Genomic DNA, 19,788 nt, shown 5'->3' with positions numbered 1-19,788 from the left:
TGAATGATAGAGTACTCTTGGGCTGTGTGTGCTCACACTTCTTTCCATATATTATTATTATTATTGATGTTCAACTCTGTTTAAAAAGGAAGACACTTAACCAATGTACTTCCAGTCATCACATATGGTTGTGAAACTTGATCTCTAACAAAAGTGCCGGCAAATAAACTAGCAACAACTCAAAGAAAAATGGAGAGGATGATGCTAGGCATCGCATTAAAATATAAGAAGCGAAACACCTGGATAAGAAGCCAGACTCATATCACTGACATCATTTTTCAACATAAGCAACTAAAATGGAAATGGACCAGACATCTATCCACAGGAGAAGATGAGCGATGGACCACTATACTAACAAACAGGATTCCAAAAGAAGGGGGGGGGGGGTGATGTCCTAAAAGAAGATGGAGTGATGAATTGTCAAATTTTGTTGGGGAAAATTGGTCAACCATGGCCAAGAACAGAGAAAGGTGGAAAAAACTGGAGGAGGCCTTTGATCAGCAGTGGACAGAAAATGGTTGGAAAGAAGATTATTAAAGTAACCTCAATATCAATGACCTCTCTCTCTCTCTCTCTAACCATAATTCTGCTGATGGAGTATTCTCTGTTCCTTTTTTTTCATTCAAAAAACTTGTAAATTTCAAGATATTCCATAACTAACTGTCTTCTACATTAATTTCTTCATCATTCTGAAGTGGGATAAAGATAATCTAGTGAATTTCAATACTGGCTATCAAGGTCCTGTCTAACTGTCTGGAAAGATCTTGCATCACTCTCTCCTACGTTTGATAGTGTTTTGAACTCCAAACAAGATTATTTTTCTCTTCTTGGGTTGACTTTCACATCCAGCTTCTCCTGGCACAAATTCATCACATTCACAGCCTTCAAAAATTGATATTATTCATTCAAATCACTACTTCTCTCTCCTACTCAACCCATAACACTTTATAAATTGTTCACAAAAGAGGATGATTTGCTTAATAGATAATCACAAGTACTTTCATCTAATCATGTAAGAACATGAGTAGCCATTGGTCAAACAATTCAAACCCAAACTTATTGACAGGGCTGTACTTACACTTTTCCCAAGGTGGGCAGGCAGGGCCCACGGTGCTAGAGTGCTCTGAGATCCCCCTCCTTCATCGTTTGGGGCCCTTAAATTGGCCCTAATTTATCGGGGCATTCAGCTTGAGCCTGTGTCAATTCAGTAAGTATAGTCCTACTTATTGAATTGACTTCTCATCTTCTTTCTATCTGCCCCTGTTCTTCATAACAGTGTGCTCTATACAATTGAATCTTTAATGGCACTTGTGACATAATAGAAAACAATTACACTGAAACATGTTGACACAGATGCTAATAAAACTTTATTAAAATAAAGATATTTTGATCCGAATCTAACAGGTCACATTCGATGAAATGACAATTCAATAAGGCAGAATAACGACTTCATATGATATGAGCTATGTGTTAGTGTAATACAGTACAGTAGATAGCGATGTGATTTAAAAGAATTACTGCTTATAACTAATATGAATAAGACTCGCCGATATTTTATAGTAAAGAAAGACAGTGTATTATGATTTTTGGGTGATGTAGTAGGCTTCAGCACTCTTTGAACAAATGATCAAATTTAAAGTAAGTAGACAAGTTTTAGACACTAGAAGATTCTATGATCGGCATTAACTCATTGCTGTGCTAAACCAGACTGACTTATTATAGATAATATAAGATTGGTTGATGTTCCTGTAGTCTCTTCTCAACAGAATATCCCATTTGCTCCAAGTAAACAAGATAGTAATCACAAAGAACTTGGTAAACACTTGGGAACAATAAAGGGGACTGTTTATCCTTGGTTGAAAATAACAAATAAGAGTTTCTGACAAGAAAAAAATGTGGGTTCTAGATAACATTTCTATAGTTCTAACTCATTTTGCTAGAATCTCCAAATCAATTTCAAAGATCCTCATGAAATATAATCTAGCATCCATTAGTTAACATACAAACTGTTAACAAACTCTCTTCATTACCTCTGACCAAGGATTAAACAGTCTTCTATATCACTCTCAGATGTTTACCAAGTTCCTTGTGACTGCCCTCTCTCTATTCCGTTGCAAAGGGGGGGGGGGGCTCGGCAGGAACACCAATCTTATATCATCTATAATAAATCTAAGAAGTGTAGTTTAACACAGCATAGAGCTGACACTGACCTCAGAATCTTTTAGTCTGAAACTTGTCTACTTCACTGTTGCCACTTCAAATTTGACTGTTTGTTCAAAGAGCATTTGGCTGTGGGAACCTTTCCATGTTCAGTTCTACTACAGTGCCAGAATTTGAGCCATAATGCTCATCTTCCTTGATCTAAAATTTGTCAGAGTCTTATTCTTATCAGTTATATGTATTATTATTATTTATTTTTTTTAATTACATCTCACTGTTTACTGCACTGCATTACACTATGGTGCATCTCATATAATCTGAAATCCATTGATGTAGTTCTACTTTACTGAAACATCATTTCATTAAAGATTAGCTGTTAAATTCTGATTGCAATATCCGATTTAATAAAATTTTATTAACTTCTTGTAACAATATGTTTCAGCATTGTCTGCAAGAGTTATTCTTAGATAAAATGTTGGAAAATCAGCACATGATTATAAGGGCCCACTCTTACCAATGGTGTATAGCATACAGATATAAACAAAGCATGTCTTTGATAAAAAGCCAAACAGCTTTTTTTTTTATCCCTTTAATTTAAAGTATGTCTTTATTTACAGAAACTTAGTAATGTGTTGTCATCTTGCTGCTGCAATAATTGTTTCACTGAATGCTGTGGAAATCTTTCCATGAAGTGATGTACACCAAACATACATTAGTGATGTCGGTAGGCTAAGGGCAGATAATTCTGTTCCTCTGCTCAAGACCAAGCAAGGTGTTTTTTTAAAGTCATTTCACAGAACTTCACTGAAAATCATCAGTCACATAAATGGTGCCCCCACTCCTCTTTTAAAGGAATAGTAGAGGATAAAACATTCCATTTAAGATCCAAAGATCTAATCCAGCTTATTACTGTAAATGCAAAACATAAAAGTAAAAAAGATTATATTAATTCTGTGGCTTTTCAGTTAAGCAGATAACCTTAGAAACGCAAAGTCCAAATACTGAATCAACAGAAGTTTCCAAAGAGCATATACATATATTACTAGATGGCAATATTTTGAACTTCTGGTTCTCGATATGCAGAAGACTACTGATATTAATAGCCTGTAAAAAAAAAAAAAGAAAAAAAAAAGTTAATGCTACCGGTAACAGCAAAATGTATTGTATTCATGTTAATTCAAATGCTTTTTATGCTGGAAGATAGAGCATAAAATATTTTGTTTAAGATTGAAAAATTTATACAAAATCTTCTGTTTTTTACTTAAAATGAAGTCATAAAATAAAGTCATATTAAGTTTTTCCACTTATTTATACTATAAATTAAAGATGAGAAGTTATATTCTTGGTTTAATCCTTTATCCAAGTGTAAGCAACAAAGTTTGCATGCGAAGTAACTTTACGACTGGGCTCACGACAGAAGTCATTTTAGTAATAAGGTGTGACACCTTTTGACTAGTTGTGTATGGAAATGCGACTTCTGCATTACTTCAACCTTGGAATCACTTCTGGGTCTGGCTCCCACTGATGAGACCTCAATAAAGGTCAAAACTGGTCTGAGTGGTGGCTCTTCCCATAATGCAAAGCATTATACATGTCTGTAAGGATATGTGCATTGCATTATGGGATACTAAGGCAACTGATGTGAAGTCATTAGCTTCCATATACAAGTAGTCCAGTCGTGAAGTGACAATGCCCAAACTTTGTTTGCTGACACTTGGATAAAGGATTAAAACAAGAACATAACTTCTTGGCATCTTTAATTTAAAGTAATATTAGTTCTGCAACCTTGTGGTAAGAGCAACAAAGTCTCTTCAAGTCATGTTTATGAAATGTAATGTGACTGTTTAGGAAGGACCAGTATGATAAAATTGCCACATTGCAAAACAACAGTGCACAACCTAGCAGTCATGCTCATCTCATGGACTTTAAACAACCCAGTATCATTAACTGCTACATCTAAACTCAAACACTGGGATAACACACTCAGATAAGTGTTTCTCACTCTACTGGTATTATCCATACCAAAGATGTTCATCATACTCAGAGTACATTATGTGACTCATCATCCTATTGAAATGATTTCCAGTAGTCCATGGTCAAGGTTCTGAGATCCTTACCACATGCCAATTTCTGTTATGCATTTGTTGTTGTTGTTGACAAAGGTTTGTGGGATTGTAGTTTCTTCATGAAAATTCCCAGCATGAAACTCTTTATTTGTATCGTGGAAATAATTGGGACTGTTTGTTCAGATCTCTAAACACAGATTCTCTAGATCTAACAGAAAGATCTTACCTTCATAAGGAACATATGTTCCCACCAATATGTATTTTAGGCTACCATATCTGGAGTATCATCAACATCTATTTTTTCAAGAAATATACTGAAATAACTGCACTTTAACTAATCTTAGTTGAATAAAATCCAGCTGTGTTTTCATGTAACTATTTTATAATGAATAATACAGATATCCCTTCACCAACATATTTTCTTTAGAACATTGTCAAATGTGGACAGGGAAATATTTTACTGCAGCACAATAGCAAGCACAGACATTTTCCTTTAAGTGAAATCTATCATTCTCCTTGAAAATACTGTTAACTATTTCCACAAACTATATTCAGTACACAAGATTGAAATGGCTTCCAAACATGCTACTGATCTCTTTTAGCAACAAAATATATAGAGTCATATTCATTTTCCAGCAATGGGAGAGATATCCTATAACTTTTAATAGAATAACATATTTGCCAATACCTATACTAAAGTGCATGCAGATATATTATTAAAAGCTGATGCCAAGCAGTCTCTTGAATGATTTCAAAGCCCATTAGCTGACACACTAGCAGAGAAAAAAAAATCTTAAAATCCTTCTTAATATAATTAACGGCTATTTTAGCCTGTTTTTGTTTAGGAGTGTCCCTTATATTTAATACATTGGCTAACATAACTCAAAAGGCGTATATATATATTTTTTAGAACATTACGGGCGAGTGTAGAAGGCAATTATGGCAGAATAAAAAATGTTGAAAAATTAAGTACATACCTTGATTTTGGTTTAAAGATGCCTTCTAAATCCAAGCTCTTGTGGAAGGGGTGGGGAAGAGAGGGAAAGAACATGGGGATGTACTTGGGACACGGGAAATAAGTTTGGGAACCCAGGTTACTATTAATAATATATATATATATATATATATATGTGTTATTTTGTTGCGGGGAGGGGGGGAAAGGAAGGGGAAGGGTATCCTTATGTGGAAACTGGGGCAAGGGTTTACGGGGTGTGGACCGTTTCGGTCATCGTCTGACCATCGTCGTAACTTTGTGGGAATGACTGTAGGGCTATGTCAAGGCTGCAAGATGTGTCTGCCAAATTTGGGCATTTGTTGTCGCTAAATGGCCGGAGGCGTGGCTTAATTTGTAAGTTTTGGATCGTCCACCATTCGGAAATTAGGTAGGGGCGGTGGACGTTGATAGCATTACCATCACATTTTATGGCAATAGTTTCGGATATTCTAAGCATCGTTTCGTTTTCTTGTTTGTCAATGATTATGGCTTTGTCAATTTGGGATAATCATTGACAAACAAGAAAACGAAACGATGCTTAGAATATCTGAAACTATTGCCATAAAATGTGATGGTAATTCTATCAACGTCCACCGCCCCTACCTAATTTCCGAATGGTGGACGATCCAAAACTTACAAATTAAGCCACGCCTCCGGCCATTTAGCGACAACAAATGCCCAAATTTGGCAGACACATCTTGCAGCCTTGACATAGCCCTACAGTCATTCCCACAAAGTTCCGACGATGACCGAAACTGTCTACACCCCGTAAACCCTTGCCCCAGTTTCCACATAAGGATACCCTTCCCCTTCCTTTCCCCCCCTCCCCGCAACAAAATAACACACATATATATATATATATATATATATATATTATTAATAGTAACCTGGGTTCCCAAACTTATTTCCCGTGTCCCAAGTACATCCCCATGTTCTTTCCCTCTCTTCCCCACCCCTTCCACAAGAGCTTGGATTTAGAAGGCATCTTTAAACCAAAATCAAGGTATGTACTTAATTTTTCAACATTTTTTATTCTGCCATAATTGCCTTCTACACTCGCCCGTAATGTTCTAAAATATATATATATATACCCCTTTTGAGTTATGTTAGCCAATGTATTAAATATAAGGGACACTCCTAAACAAAAACAGGCTAAAATAGCCGTTAATTATATTAATAATGTTTTAGAGGAGTAGCATGGGAATTTCCCAGAAATTATACTTAATTAAAATCCTTCTTCCTCCTCCTCTCACAAATTTAAGCTAAGTAACACATTTCAGTTTCAGCCCAGCATTTCACTGGTCTCTCCCTATTTCTTCATTCCTTTGGTTTGTAATTCTAAAGTATCCTTTAGAATTACAAACTAGTTTTCAGTATTTTTCTAAAAATCTTTCAATAATCTTAATTTTAGAAAGAGAGAGAGAGTCAATAAAAGCCAAACAAGGGACTTACGTGGCTGTATTCCTTTTTCAGTACTTCTTGTTTATAAAGTCTGGATACAATAAAATGGACATTAACTATAATTCAGTTTAAACAGTCAATCTCTCAGAACTGTCAAGTAGTAATAACAAATATTACCTCGTATTTTCTTAATTTATCTGTAATATTATCACAGTTTAAATTCAAAACCTAGTCATGTGCAAAGGATAATTTATATTGTTTGTTTAATGGAAATGAAGTAGCATAGATGAATACAATTAAATGTTAATTTCCAACATTTCTTCTCTATTACAAAGATGATATCAATGGAGATATTACAATGTACCCCAATGTCTCTGCAACAGAAGTGAAATACTGGGACCATTAACCTAACATTTAATTACTTTCCTCTGTGCTTCATTTTCATTAAATTGCCTACATGAGTTAAAATCAATTCTTAATATATATATATATACACACACACACAAGGTAGTATCAAAAAGTTTCGAGACTAGCTCTGTTTATGAGAAATTACTTTATTTATCTACGTTTACACACTATCACCTTCAAAATAGTCCCCTTCAATATCAATACAGTGCTCCCAGCGTTCTAAGTCTAAGAGGGTGCATTGTCGTCGTGGAGTATCCAGTTTTTCGTGTGCCACAGATCTGGTTGCTTATGCCGAATGTCCATCAGACGCCTTAAAACCTGGCAGTAGAACTCGCTATTGACGATCTGGCCCCATGGGGACGAATTCTTGATGCCCAATGCTGAGAATGTCGAAAAAGACGATGAGCATGCACTTGGTCGAGCTGCGGACCTGCCTCGCCTTTTTCGGTTGTGGAGATGATGGGCTCTTCCACTGTGAAGACTGTTGCTTCGTCTCAGGGTCGTACCTGTACACCCAAGTTTCATCACCAGTAATGATCCTTGACATGAAGGACAGGTCATCCACAGCACACTGACGGAGTTCTTGGCAAACTTCAACACAGGATTTCTTCTGCTCCTGGGTCAGCAGCCTGGGAATGAACTTGGCAGCAGCACTGCGCATGTTCAAATCGCACGTGAGGATTGCCTAGACTGTTCCGTATGACACACCGACAATGGCAGCAATGTTGTGGAGTGTTCTCCGATGATCCTCATGCACAAGTTGCTGAATGGTTTCGACATTTTCGGGGGGGGGGGTTGAGCTTGTCGAAGGTCTTCCTGATCTCTTGTCGTCTTCCAGTGATGTTCTTCCGCTCTTGAAGCACGCTTGCCACTCAAAACACCTCGATCGACTTATTGTAGCATTGCCGTAAACTTGCCGAATCATGTCAAACGTCTCTGTGGCATATTTGCCCAGTGTCATGCAGAATTTCACGTTTGCTCTTTGTTCTAACTTGCTGTCCACGATGAAATCGCAGATGTGGTAATGCAGGTGGTCAGAATAGCATCAGTTGCACAGCTCCCGATGTACACAGGACGGTATCTTTTGGCACACTGACTTATGAAGGTAGGTGCTCCCTGTGACTGTGCATGCAGCCTTGTGCTGCCATCTGTTGCCGTGTTACAAACCTAGTCTCGAAACTTTTTGATACCACCTCATATATACCCACATATATCCAAAAGAAAATGTTTATTTTTAGTCTGACCAGAGTGGCAATTATAACTGAAAACAATTGCAATTAAACATTCAGTGTCTTCATGGGTTTCAAGCCTCCTGATATACATCGTTATGAAGATGCCATGAGAATTTTGGAATTACTAAAAAACATAATATGAATATGACGATGACCAATAATAATGTGTTATGTTCAATTTATTCCTCATCTAATTCTGGGGATATTTCTAATTGAAACTGTGTATAAATAGCTATATAACGAGACCAATAACTTGTGCCAATCATTATGGAACATTAAATTGGATGAGCATTATTAGCTTGCACGTTACATAAAGATAATTTATCTATTATGCATTATGGACAAATTATTCCTTAAAGGCTTATGCACCATTATAACATCATGATGTTCAACAGATTCCAAAAAAAAAAAAACTGATTCAAGTAAACACATGCTTTTATTCAAGCTAATATTTCTCTAGTGTTATGCTAGCACAACATTAGAACTAAAACAATAATTAACAATCCCAACTTAAAGTATATGGATTTAAATCACACTGTAGCATGGAATGGTGTTTCTGAATGAACTTAGATGGTTGCTAATTCTGGTCAGTGTGTAACATGGAATATCTCGATTAGCTAACTATCATAATAAATGATAGTTAGCTAATTGAGATACATAACAGCGAATACATATCAAGAAACTACACTTCTTAATAGTTTTATAAATTTGTGAGATTGTTCAATACATCTTCTGAAGCCTTTTGTGAAATATCTGATGAGTTTCATTTGGATACACCACATTATTTTTTTTTTTAGTAGGTGACTTTATATCAAGCAACCTTAATAAAAAGAATTGGAAAGAAATAGGATTAATAAAACAGATTTCTTTGCCCCACCTAATTTACTGTAATGTAATAGGTTCCTTAAGTTTTACTTAAGATCATTCAGAAAAGACTGGAACCATTCATGAAGAGAGAAATGCCAGATGAACAGGCAGGATTTCGAAAAGGCAGAGGAACAAGAGATCAAATCGCCAATGTGAGATGGATAATAGAAAGAGCACAAGAATATCACAAGAATGCCTACCTTTGTTTCCTCGACCATAGCAAGGCTTTTGACTCTGTAGATCATGTGAAACTGTGGAATGTGTTAAGAACAATGGTAGTCCCAGAGCATTTCATTATCCTTCTGAGGAATCTTTATTATGAACAAGAAGCTACTGTCCTAACAGATCTTGGAGAAACTGAGTATTTCACAATAGATAAAGGGGTGCGACAAGGATGTAATTTATCTCCGTACCTGTTTAACTTGTTTAACTGAAGAACAGCAAATACATTTTAAGAATGACAGGGCTGAAGGAATCTACAGTTGAAATTAAAATTGGTGGAAAAAATATTAATAATTTGAGATATGCAGATGATACCACCTTGCTAGCAGAATGCAAAGAAGATTTGAAGGAACTTATTATAAAAGTTAAAGAAGAACGTGCTAAATATGGTCTTAAACTTAACCTCAAAAAGACAAAAGTTATGGCAACATGTGAACTTAATGATTTTGAAGAGAATGGGGAAAAAATGGAAGCAGTTAACAATTTTGTGTTCCTAGAATCCTGAATTGATAAAGATGGTTATTGTACCAAAGAAGTTAGAAGATTATTACTCGGAAAAAAAGCAATGACAAATTTAAGCAAGATCTTTAAAGATATTAGCCTCACAACAAAAATCAGAATCGTGAAAGCAATGGTATTTCCTGTGGTGCTGTATGGATGTGAAAGCTGGGCCCTGAGAAAGAGTGAAAGAACGAAGATAGATGCATTTGAATTATGGGTTTGGAGATGCTTAAGAATACCATGGACTGCAAAGCAAACCAATAAATCAGTGATAGACAGAATAAAGCCAGATTGCTCCCTCAAAGCTATGATCATCAAGCAAAAATTATCATACTTCAGACATATTATGCGAGCAAATGAAAGTCTGGAGAAGATGATGATGCTTGCTAAAGTTGATGGAAGCAGGAGAAGAGGAAGACCAAGAATTAGATGGGTGGATGGAGTTAAAGAAGCAACTGGAGTGCACTTGGAGGTTCTGAAAGACATGGTCAGGGACAGATCGGAATGGAGAGTGTATGTTCGTGGAGTCGCCAGGAGTCGGAAACGACTCGATGGATCATAACACACACAATAGTTTCCTTTAAGACTCCACTGAAGAATTTAATTTAACATTGTAATTAAGTTCACTTGTCTGTCTCCACAGAAAATAAAAGTTGTCATTCATTTTGTAAAATGTTGTTGTTAATGAAATGAATTGTAACTTTGGTTTATGTTGTGAAGTACTGCTAATTTTGGAAAAAGTTATGATCCATATGTAAGAATTTGAAAGCTAAAAAAAAATACTGTATTTACTCGAATATAACTAACTTTTTTCCCCAAAATGAAAACTAAAAAATCATGTTGCCAGATACGTGCAGGAATTTTCGGAAACTAAAGTTAAGAATTTGACTTTAGTAGGTAAGAATTTGAAAGCTAAAAAAAAAATACTGTATTTACTCGAATATAACTAACTTTTTTCCCCAAAATTAAAGCTAAAAAATCGTGTTGCAAGATAAGTGCGGGAATTTTCGGAAACTAAAGTTTTCAGAAAAAAAACTGAAAATGGTGCGACTTACCAAAAAAGCTCCTACTCGCTATCACTACTTTTGGCATCGAGAACAATTTTTTTGTGTGCATCGTCAAAGTCATCTATCCAAATAGCATCATCTTCTTTCCCATTATTTCAAGCAAAAATTACCAGTAATTTACAAGACTTCAGATACGTAGAGCAGTGAAGAAATGCATATGATTGGTGCGGTATTAACAAAAGATCGCGTGAACCAAAGACAAATTAGCAGTTCAACAGTTGAATTGAAATGCTAATTCCCTTCAACCAAATTCCATAATATCTGAAACACATTCACTATATATTTCTTAGTTTTAACACGTTAACGACGAGGGTGGTATCAAGCAAAACCATATGTTCCACCGGCAACATATGGTTTTGCTTGTCTATAAATAATTTTCTGTTGGAGAGGGGATGTGATTATTTAGTTAGTGCCATTTTATCCCGATTGTCTCTAATTGCACTGTTTGTTGAAAAATATGACTCCTTTAATTATGCATAGCCAAAAATTGCCATGTACCCCCTAATGACCGTTTGCATACCCCCAGGGGTACGCGTACCACACTTTGAGAAACACTGCACCAGAGCAGAGTTTCACAAAGTGTGGTACACGGACCCCCCAGGGGTCCGCGAAAGGTCTTCAAGGGGTCTGTAGCAATTTTCAGCTATGCATCATTAACGCATGGAATAAAATTTAAGCTCGAGATCGTAAAACGTTCCTATTTTATCACTGAATAAGGTACAGAGACATCTGCAGGCTGTGTAATATATTTCTCAACAAACAGTGCAATTAGAGACAACTAGGTAAAAACGGCACTAACTAATGAATCGCATGACCCCTCCCACATAAAATGCTGTATAGTTGACAATCAAAACCATATGGTGCACCGGCAACATATGGTTTTGTTTGAGTGAACGTGTTAAAACTAAGAAATATATAGTGAATGTGTTTCAGATATTATATAAGGAATTCGGTTGAAGAGAATTAGCATTTCAACTGAACTGTCGGCTTGCCTTTGTCAATTAGTAGCACGATCTTTTGTTAATACCACGCCAATCACATGAACTTCTTCATAGCTGCTTTATCTCTACTGGCCTACCATTGCTGTCTGTTTCGAGTTCTGCTTTCACTAGCCATTTGTTGAAGGACTGTTCGTTAAATATGGTAATTTTTTTTAGCTTTCAAATTCTTAAGTATGGATCACTGGTTAAAGACTGGATTTTTAAAATGCGCAAAAGAGAGAAACATAGTAGATACAAGTAGCTGTCAGCAACAAGAAAATGTTGATATTGTATCTGGATCAAGTGAAATTGATAAGTGTGTGTCGCCTGACATCTCTAAAGAACCAGCCAGGAAGAAGATGAGAAAACTTCATAAGTACGATATAAATTACTTGAAATGTGGATTTTCATGGACAGGAAATGAAGAGGAACCTATTCCATTATGTGTAATTTGCGGTGAAACTTTAAAAAATGAAAGCATGAAACCATGTAATTTAAATCGCCATTTTCAATTGAAACATAATGAATGCAAGGACAAACTTGTTGAATTTTTTCAAAATAAACTAAAAAATTTAAAAGAATCTCAAAAAAGTGATGTCGATCGTGTCAGGAGGTGAAAACATGAAGGCTTTAGAAGCATCATATCGTGTGTCACTATTAATAGCAAAAAGTGGTGCAGCGGAAACAATTGGTGAAACTTTGGTCAAGCCTGCAGCAAAAATAATAGCAGAAATTATGATCGGAGATAATGCAAAAAGATCTTTTGATCGGATTTGCCTTTCAAATAGTACCGTTCATTGAAGAATCACCGAAATGTCCGAAAATATAAAACAAACATTGTTATCCGATATACGTAAGAGTTGTTATTATGCGTTGCAGGTAGATGAATCCACCGACATTACAAATTTTGCAAATCTTCTAGCGTTCGTTAGGTACGAAAAAAATCAAAAAATTCATGACGACCTTTTAATTGCTAACCCTTGCCAGAACATTCAACAGTATAAATACCTTCATGCATCAAAACAAGCCTGATTGGAAAAGTTGTGTTGGAATAAGCATGGACAGAGCAAAATCCATGGTCGGATCTAAAAAAGGACTTGTTTCAAGGATTCAAGCTTGCACCAAATGCAAAGTCGACACACTGCTGCATACACAGGGAGGCTTTGGCTACACATATGATGCCTGCAGACCTAAGAAAAGTTCTTGATGAAGCTGTAAAAATCATAAATTATATTAAAGGCTGTCCTCTAAAAGCCAGACTTTTCTCTCAACTTTGCAAAGAAATGGGAAGCAACTATACACAACTTCTTTTCCATACCAATGTTCGTTGGCTTTTTTGTGGAAAAGTCCTTACTTGTTTATTTGAACTTCGGAATGAACTACAAGTTTTTCTTGATGAAAAGTTTGAATTGAAAAAGCATTTACATAATTCGAATTGGCTCAGTCAATTAACATACCTGGCAGTTATATTTACTGTATTAAATAGTCTTAATTTATCTTTACAAGGAAAGGAAATTTCTATATTTCATGTCCAAGATAAAGTGAACACCATGTTGGCAAAAATGAAGTTATGGCAAAAGCGGGTTGGTAATGGAGATTCTGACGAGTTTCCATCGCTTCATGAATTGCTCGCAAGTTCAAATGAACAAATTGATGATGATGATGATGTGAAAATTACTATCATGCAGCATTTAAAAAGCTTACAAATGAATCTAGAAAAGTATTTCCCTGCATTGGACATTAATATTGAGTGGATAAGATACCCTTTCAATAAAAACAAATTTAAGCCAAAGGGTCTATTGTCAATAGAAGAACAACTTTTAGAACTAGCTTCTGATGGTTTCCTAAAAAATAAATACAGCAAGAATACGTTACCATCATTTTGGCTACAAATACAGAATGAATTTCATGAATTAACAGATAAAGCTGTAAGGTTCATTTTTCTATTTCCAAGTTCATATCTGTGCGAAGGTAGATTTTTAGCCCTTGTAGATATTAAGACGAAGAAGAAGAGACAACGTTATAGATGTCGAACTGCATCTGAGATTGATATTAACAACTATAGAGACAAATTTTGCTGAAATTTTATCTCACCATAAGCAATTTCAGCAATCTCACTCCTCTCATTGATGATAAATTATTTCAAGTAAGTAAAACTTTATAGTATCTTTATAAAGTATGTTCTATTAAAAATAAATTATTAGTAAAAAATTATAATTTTTTACTAATAATTTATAAAGATACTATATAGTAAAACTATATAGTATCTTTATAAAGTTTGTTCTATTAAAAATAAATCATATTTTTTGTTTACATGAATATCATCAAATTCCTGACATGTACCCTCAAGGGATGTACAGGATATTATAGTACTACATGAAAAATTTACATCATTACTAACTTCCTATCTACAGTTTTCCTCCAAATCAGCCTATTACTTGTCAAGACTGCAATATTATCATTATCAGATCTTATATTTCTATCATCTAAGGCATACTGTACCGTATCAATCCACCTATATCTTGTCTTCCTCTGGGTCCTTTTGCTGCCAACCTGGCAGAGAACACTTGTTTTGCTAATCTTTCTGTTTATGTGAATCGCCCATTCCGTTTATGTGACCATACCACCTGAGATTAGCTCTGCTAACGCATTCCTGGATGCTGACAATGTCAAGTTCTTTCCTAATATCCTCCTTTTTAATATGATATTGCCATTGATGTCATCTGTTCACGCCTCTAATCTTTCTCAGGACTCTCATATCTGTGGTCTCTAGTCTGTGGTGAAGTGTTTTACTTCTGACCCAGCTCTCAGATCCATAAGTAAAACTGGTTTGAACACTGTCTTGTATACAGCTAATTTAGTGTTCTGACTAATTTCTCACTTATTCCATATGAATTTATTCAATTGACTTCCTACCATACCAGCTTTGTTGATCTCATTGTCTATTTCCATATTTAATTTGCCATCTTCACTAAAAATCGTGCCTAAGTAGCTGAAATGTTTTACTTGTTCCACAGGTTCCCCATTCACAACACAGTTGACATTTTCAACAATTCTACCTATTTCAATTGTCTTTGTCTCTTTAATGCTGACCTTCATACCATATCTACTACAAAAGTTATTCAATTTAGTCAGGGAATCTTGCAAACTAGTGGCAGATTTATTCAGAAGTATAACATCGTCCGCATAAAGCAAAGAGCTGACATTAACATCTCCAATTCTGATATCATGTTTAATACCACTTTCCTTCATAATGTGATCCATATAGATAATAAATAACAGAGGGAATAATGTACATCCATGTCTCACACCAGATTTAACATTAAACCATCTTCCTGTACATCCTTCAATTCTAACTGCTGACTTACAACTCAAATAAAGACAAAGTATTGCTTGCTATAATGCCACATTGACACCATATAACTGTAGCGCATTGAATAGCTTCTCTCTTGGCACTTTGTCATATGCCTTTTTCAGATCGACAAAACTTAAATACAGATCTTTGTTATATTCCCATGCTTTCTCGACTATTTGTCGTAAAGTGAAGATCTGATTCCAACAGCCTCGATTTGGCCAGATTCCAGCTTGTTCTTCACCAAGCTTTTACTTCAGCATTTCTGGTCAAATATCATCTACTCCTGCTGCCTTTCCACATTTCAAGCCTTTGATGGCTTTTTCTACATCAAGAATGGATATGTATTCCTCACTGCATGCATGGTAAGTGTTTTTTTACCACTGTGCTATCACTGCTTGTTTCTTTTAGCAATTTTTCGAAGTAATTACTCCATACTTCAAGGATATCTTTTTCTCCTGTTTTCAAGTCACCTTTATCATCTCTAACTCCTTTTACAGCCTTCTTTCCTCCATTTATGAGCTTCTTCAACAACCTCCAGAATATCTTACCACCTTTTTGATATTTATTTTCTATGTTCTTGCCAAAGTCCTCCCATGACTTTTGTTTAGCTAGTTTTACACAATGTTTCGCTTTCTGACATTTGTCTCTGTATTCTCTAAGAGCAAAAGCTGACTTATTAGCCAGGAACTTTTGATATGATTTCTTCTTTTCCTAACTGCCTCTTTAACTTCTGGTGTCCACCATGGAGTGCTTATTTTTCTATCCTTGCAAACAACCTCATCACATGCCTCTCTCTGGCTGAATCAATCAGGGTTTTCTTCAAGGCTTGCCATTGAATCTCCAAGGTTCGGTTCCTGTTCTCAAACTTTTTCATTTAATCTTCAATAATCTTTGTGTATGTTAGTCTACAGTTCACATCTGAGAGCTGCTCAACTTTCATTCGCTTTAAAACTTTCTTACATGTTATTCTTTTCGATATGAAATTCAATTTGATCCTGCTCAAGACTAAATAGTGATCGCTTCCAATTTCAAATCCTCTGTATGGTCTGGTGTCCTGCACCAGGGAGAAAACATCAGTATCAACTATAACATAGTCAATGAGACTTTTCTTATTCCTTGCCTCTTCTCTCCAAGTGAATTTGTGCACATTTTTATGTTGGAACGTGGTGTTAGTAATAATCAGTCCATGTCATGAGCAGAAATCCAACAGGTATTTGCCATTATTATTAGCTTTGCTCTTTACTCCAAATTTTTCCAAAATATATTTGTATATCTGACAATCATTTCCTACTCTGCTATTCAGATCCCCAACAAGGACCACGTTTTCCTTTTTCATTGTGTCAGTTGCTTTTTCTAAAGAATCCAAAAATTCCTATACTTCTATCTTAGTAGAACCTTCTGTGGCACCATAGGCACAAATAAGTCTCATTGTCCAGTTCCCCATTCTCATATTTGCCCACATGAACATATAAATTGAAATAAAATAGATATTTAATTTTTTTAATATTTTAAATTAATTTATTAATTTTAATAAATGTATTTGTTTTAATTAATTACTTAATTTGTTTTAATGAATTATTTTGTTTTTAATTAATTAATTTGTTTTGGTTAATTAATTAATTTGTTTTGGTTAATGAATGTATTTTCAATTTATTTATTTTTTTAATTAATTAATTAGGGGATACTTAGCAATAATGAAAATTTAAGAAGGTGTCCACGGATATCTGAAGTTGAGAATACTGCACTAGAGAATAATCAAGAAGAAGGCCTCAAATAGAACTCTGTTGTAAGGAACAACAGTTGCTCAAGTTTGGTGAATGAAAGTTCCAACACAAGGTATATCTACTATTTATTATGACCCTACATTTGTTTCTGTCACCGAATGGAACAATGTCAGAACATTTTATCTGAAGTAAAAAGTTGTGTGTGTCTCTTCAAAATGGTGTTCCTTATGATAATGTGTGTATTACAGAATACTGAAGATGAGAAGAAAACTATTTATTCAGTTAAGGATATGAATCGAATACATGGAATGAAGACTATGTTTGGAGAAGTGTATATAGTGTATACAGTGTAAAGTAGATAACTGGAGGAAAACCAGAAATGCTTAAACAATACTCATGGTATGAACATAACTTATTTCATAACCTTAGAATAAATATATGTTGTTTTAAAATAGATGCAGGTAAATAAATGAATGCGTTCATATCTGAACAAGAATGACTGTCAAATTTCTGTTTGAGAGAGTCATACTTCCTTCTTTTCAGGATATTAGGCCTACTGGCCTGTTCCAGTCTCACACAATGTCTTTAAGGATCTTCCTTAGTTTCTTTTGGCTTATATTTTAATATTCTTTTTGGTGGTCTGTCACATTTAACATGTGACATTCTGTTCATATGTTAAATCTATTTGTTTCTATAATTATCGAATGTTTGTAAAGGGAATTCCTGTTGAAGCTCTTATAAAATTTGTGTCTCTTTTCTTTTTATCTGGTTTAGTAACCTGCTGTTCTTAGAATATCTCATTTCTGCTGATGTAATTCTTTGTTGGTTTATTATTTCATGTTTCACTTCCATACAACATAATGGTTTAGTTGAAATTTTGAATATCCTTAATCTTTTATTCTTTGTACTAAATTTGGTTTAAAGATATCATTCATGCCTATAATTTGGGTGAATTTATCTGTACATGGCTTTTACTGTTAAAGCATTACTTTATCATATATTGCAATTACTTTTATTAATTGTGGAGATAATTTAATTTTAGCTAACATTTCAAGCAATTTGTTTCTTTTTACTAGATCAAAGGTCTTTTCATAATCTATGAAATTCTCTTTGTTTTTCAATAAGCTGTTTTAAAGTGAAGACTGGATCAATACATGAGTAATCCTTTCAAAATCCATTTTATTCTTTTACTAAACGATTTAAAAAATAATTATAATTTTTTTTCAATATTTTCATATATATGTATATTTTGTATCTGAAATCCAACACACTTGTTCCGCTATAATTTGGACGTTTTGATTTATTCCTTTTTTTTTTTTTTTTTTTTTTTGAAAATATGCAAAATGGTGCATTTCTTCTAGTTGGATGTCTGGAGTTGTTCCTGATTGCAACATTTTATTCAGTAAATTGATTTAGTCTCTTATGCTATTCTAAGCCAGTGTATTTAAAAAGTTCTATATTTATTCCATCACTTCTGGTGTTCTGTTTTTCATTTTCATTAGAATTTCAAAGTCATAAAATAGAGGGTCACAGAAAAAATGAAAAGGAATGTGCGTGCTTTAGTATACCTCACATTTTCCACCATGATTTATGTGGATGTGGGACTTGGATTTAGTCACTGTTATCAGTGATAACATAACAAATCAGAAATATCAGCTTTAATAAAAGTTTCTTTAGTTAAACTAGTGGTTATATCAGCATCATTAAAATATTCAATGGACAGATATTACTTCCTGAATATAATTTAAGTAAGCAAGCTAACCTTCTGCAGTTGGACTTCCATTCCCATTTGCTGTAGTGAATGGATTTGTTATAATGGCCTGAGCAACCTGCTGCCCTACTAATGCTGCAGCTGCAGTAGTTACCACTTGTCCTGCAGCTGCACCATCTGTGGTAACTTCTGGAGGAGTCACCTGAACCACACGATATGTTACTGCACCTACAACAAAAGAGAAAGGACAAGTTAGCACAAACGTATGCTATTGTTATTATATCATTGATCGTTACTTGAATTCCAGATATGATGCTGAAATTTAAAGGATTTCAATAATGATTTTTCTGACCGCCAAAAATTAAAATTCACTCAAACATTCATATTATAAATAATTAGTATATGTCAAAATCAGGATGAGAAAATGTATTTGTGCCAATGATTTTTTGTTAAGATAAATATTTGCTTTATCTTCCGATCAACAAAGACTTGTAGCTTTATGTCAGAGGTTTAATGGACTTTTTACAGCACTCACAAAGAATTAAAATAGAATTTAATACTTCCTATATTTCGTCCTAGTCACTAGGACATCTACGGGGATTACAAAGACAATTAATGTAACATGCACACAAAAACTTACAATACTAAGCCCAACCACGTGGGTGACAATAAAGTCCTATCTAGGTGGAGTGCCCTCTAAGGGCAGTTGTAGGTGGCCTGGAATGTACGGTGGGACCTCTGGCGATGACTGTTTCCCAAATCTTCGGAAGCTTAATGCAACCGTATTTGTTAAGATTTGGTTGGTTTTTGAGAGCTGCTGCTGCTTCTAAGAAAAGTCTCTCTTTCTTGAATTTGCTGTGGTGGAGCATGGTGGTTTTTTTCCATGATACTCTGTGGGTGGTGTCCAAAACATGGTCAGCCAAGCCTGAATGGCCATAGTTGTGTTTAACGATGTACGACTTGTGTTCCTCTAGGCGGATGGATGCTGATCTGCCTGTCTGTCCAAAGTACGCAAGCTTACAGGAACAGGGTACTTTGTAAACTCCAGGCAGAGAGAGAGGAGGGAGCTGATCTTTCGTAGAACGGATAAGGGTAGCCAG

The 19,788-nt window shown here is 35.0% G+C and overlaps 1 protein-coding gene across 7 annotated transcripts in view; it reads right to left on the bottom strand.

Annotated features, from left to right (window-relative positions):
- Positions 1-19,788, bottom strand: part of LOC150109296 (upstream stimulatory factor 2-like) — a 260,743-nt gene that overhangs the window by 103,109 nt on the left and 137,846 nt on the right. For all 7 annotated transcript variants that reach the window (XM_090407146.1, XM_090407139.1, XM_090407163.1 and 4 more), the window contains one exon: positions 18,740-18,916. In XM_090407146.1, the coding sequence (XP_090263272.1) occupies positions 18,740-18,916 (177 nt within the window). The remainder of the gene's footprint in view (positions 1-18,739; positions 18,917-19,788) is intronic.

Source organism: Typopeltis vanoorti, chromosome 2 (assembly GCF_054136105.1).
Source record: "Typopeltis vanoorti isolate ZY-2024b chromosome 2, IOZ_Tvanoo_1.0, whole genome shotgun sequence".
Lineage (NCBI taxonomy): Eukaryota > Metazoa > Arthropoda > Arachnida > Uropygi > Thelyphonidae > Typopeltis > Typopeltis vanoorti.
The sequence above is the reverse complement of the archived record's forward strand: the minus strand, read 5'-3'. Positions and strand labels throughout refer to the sequence as shown.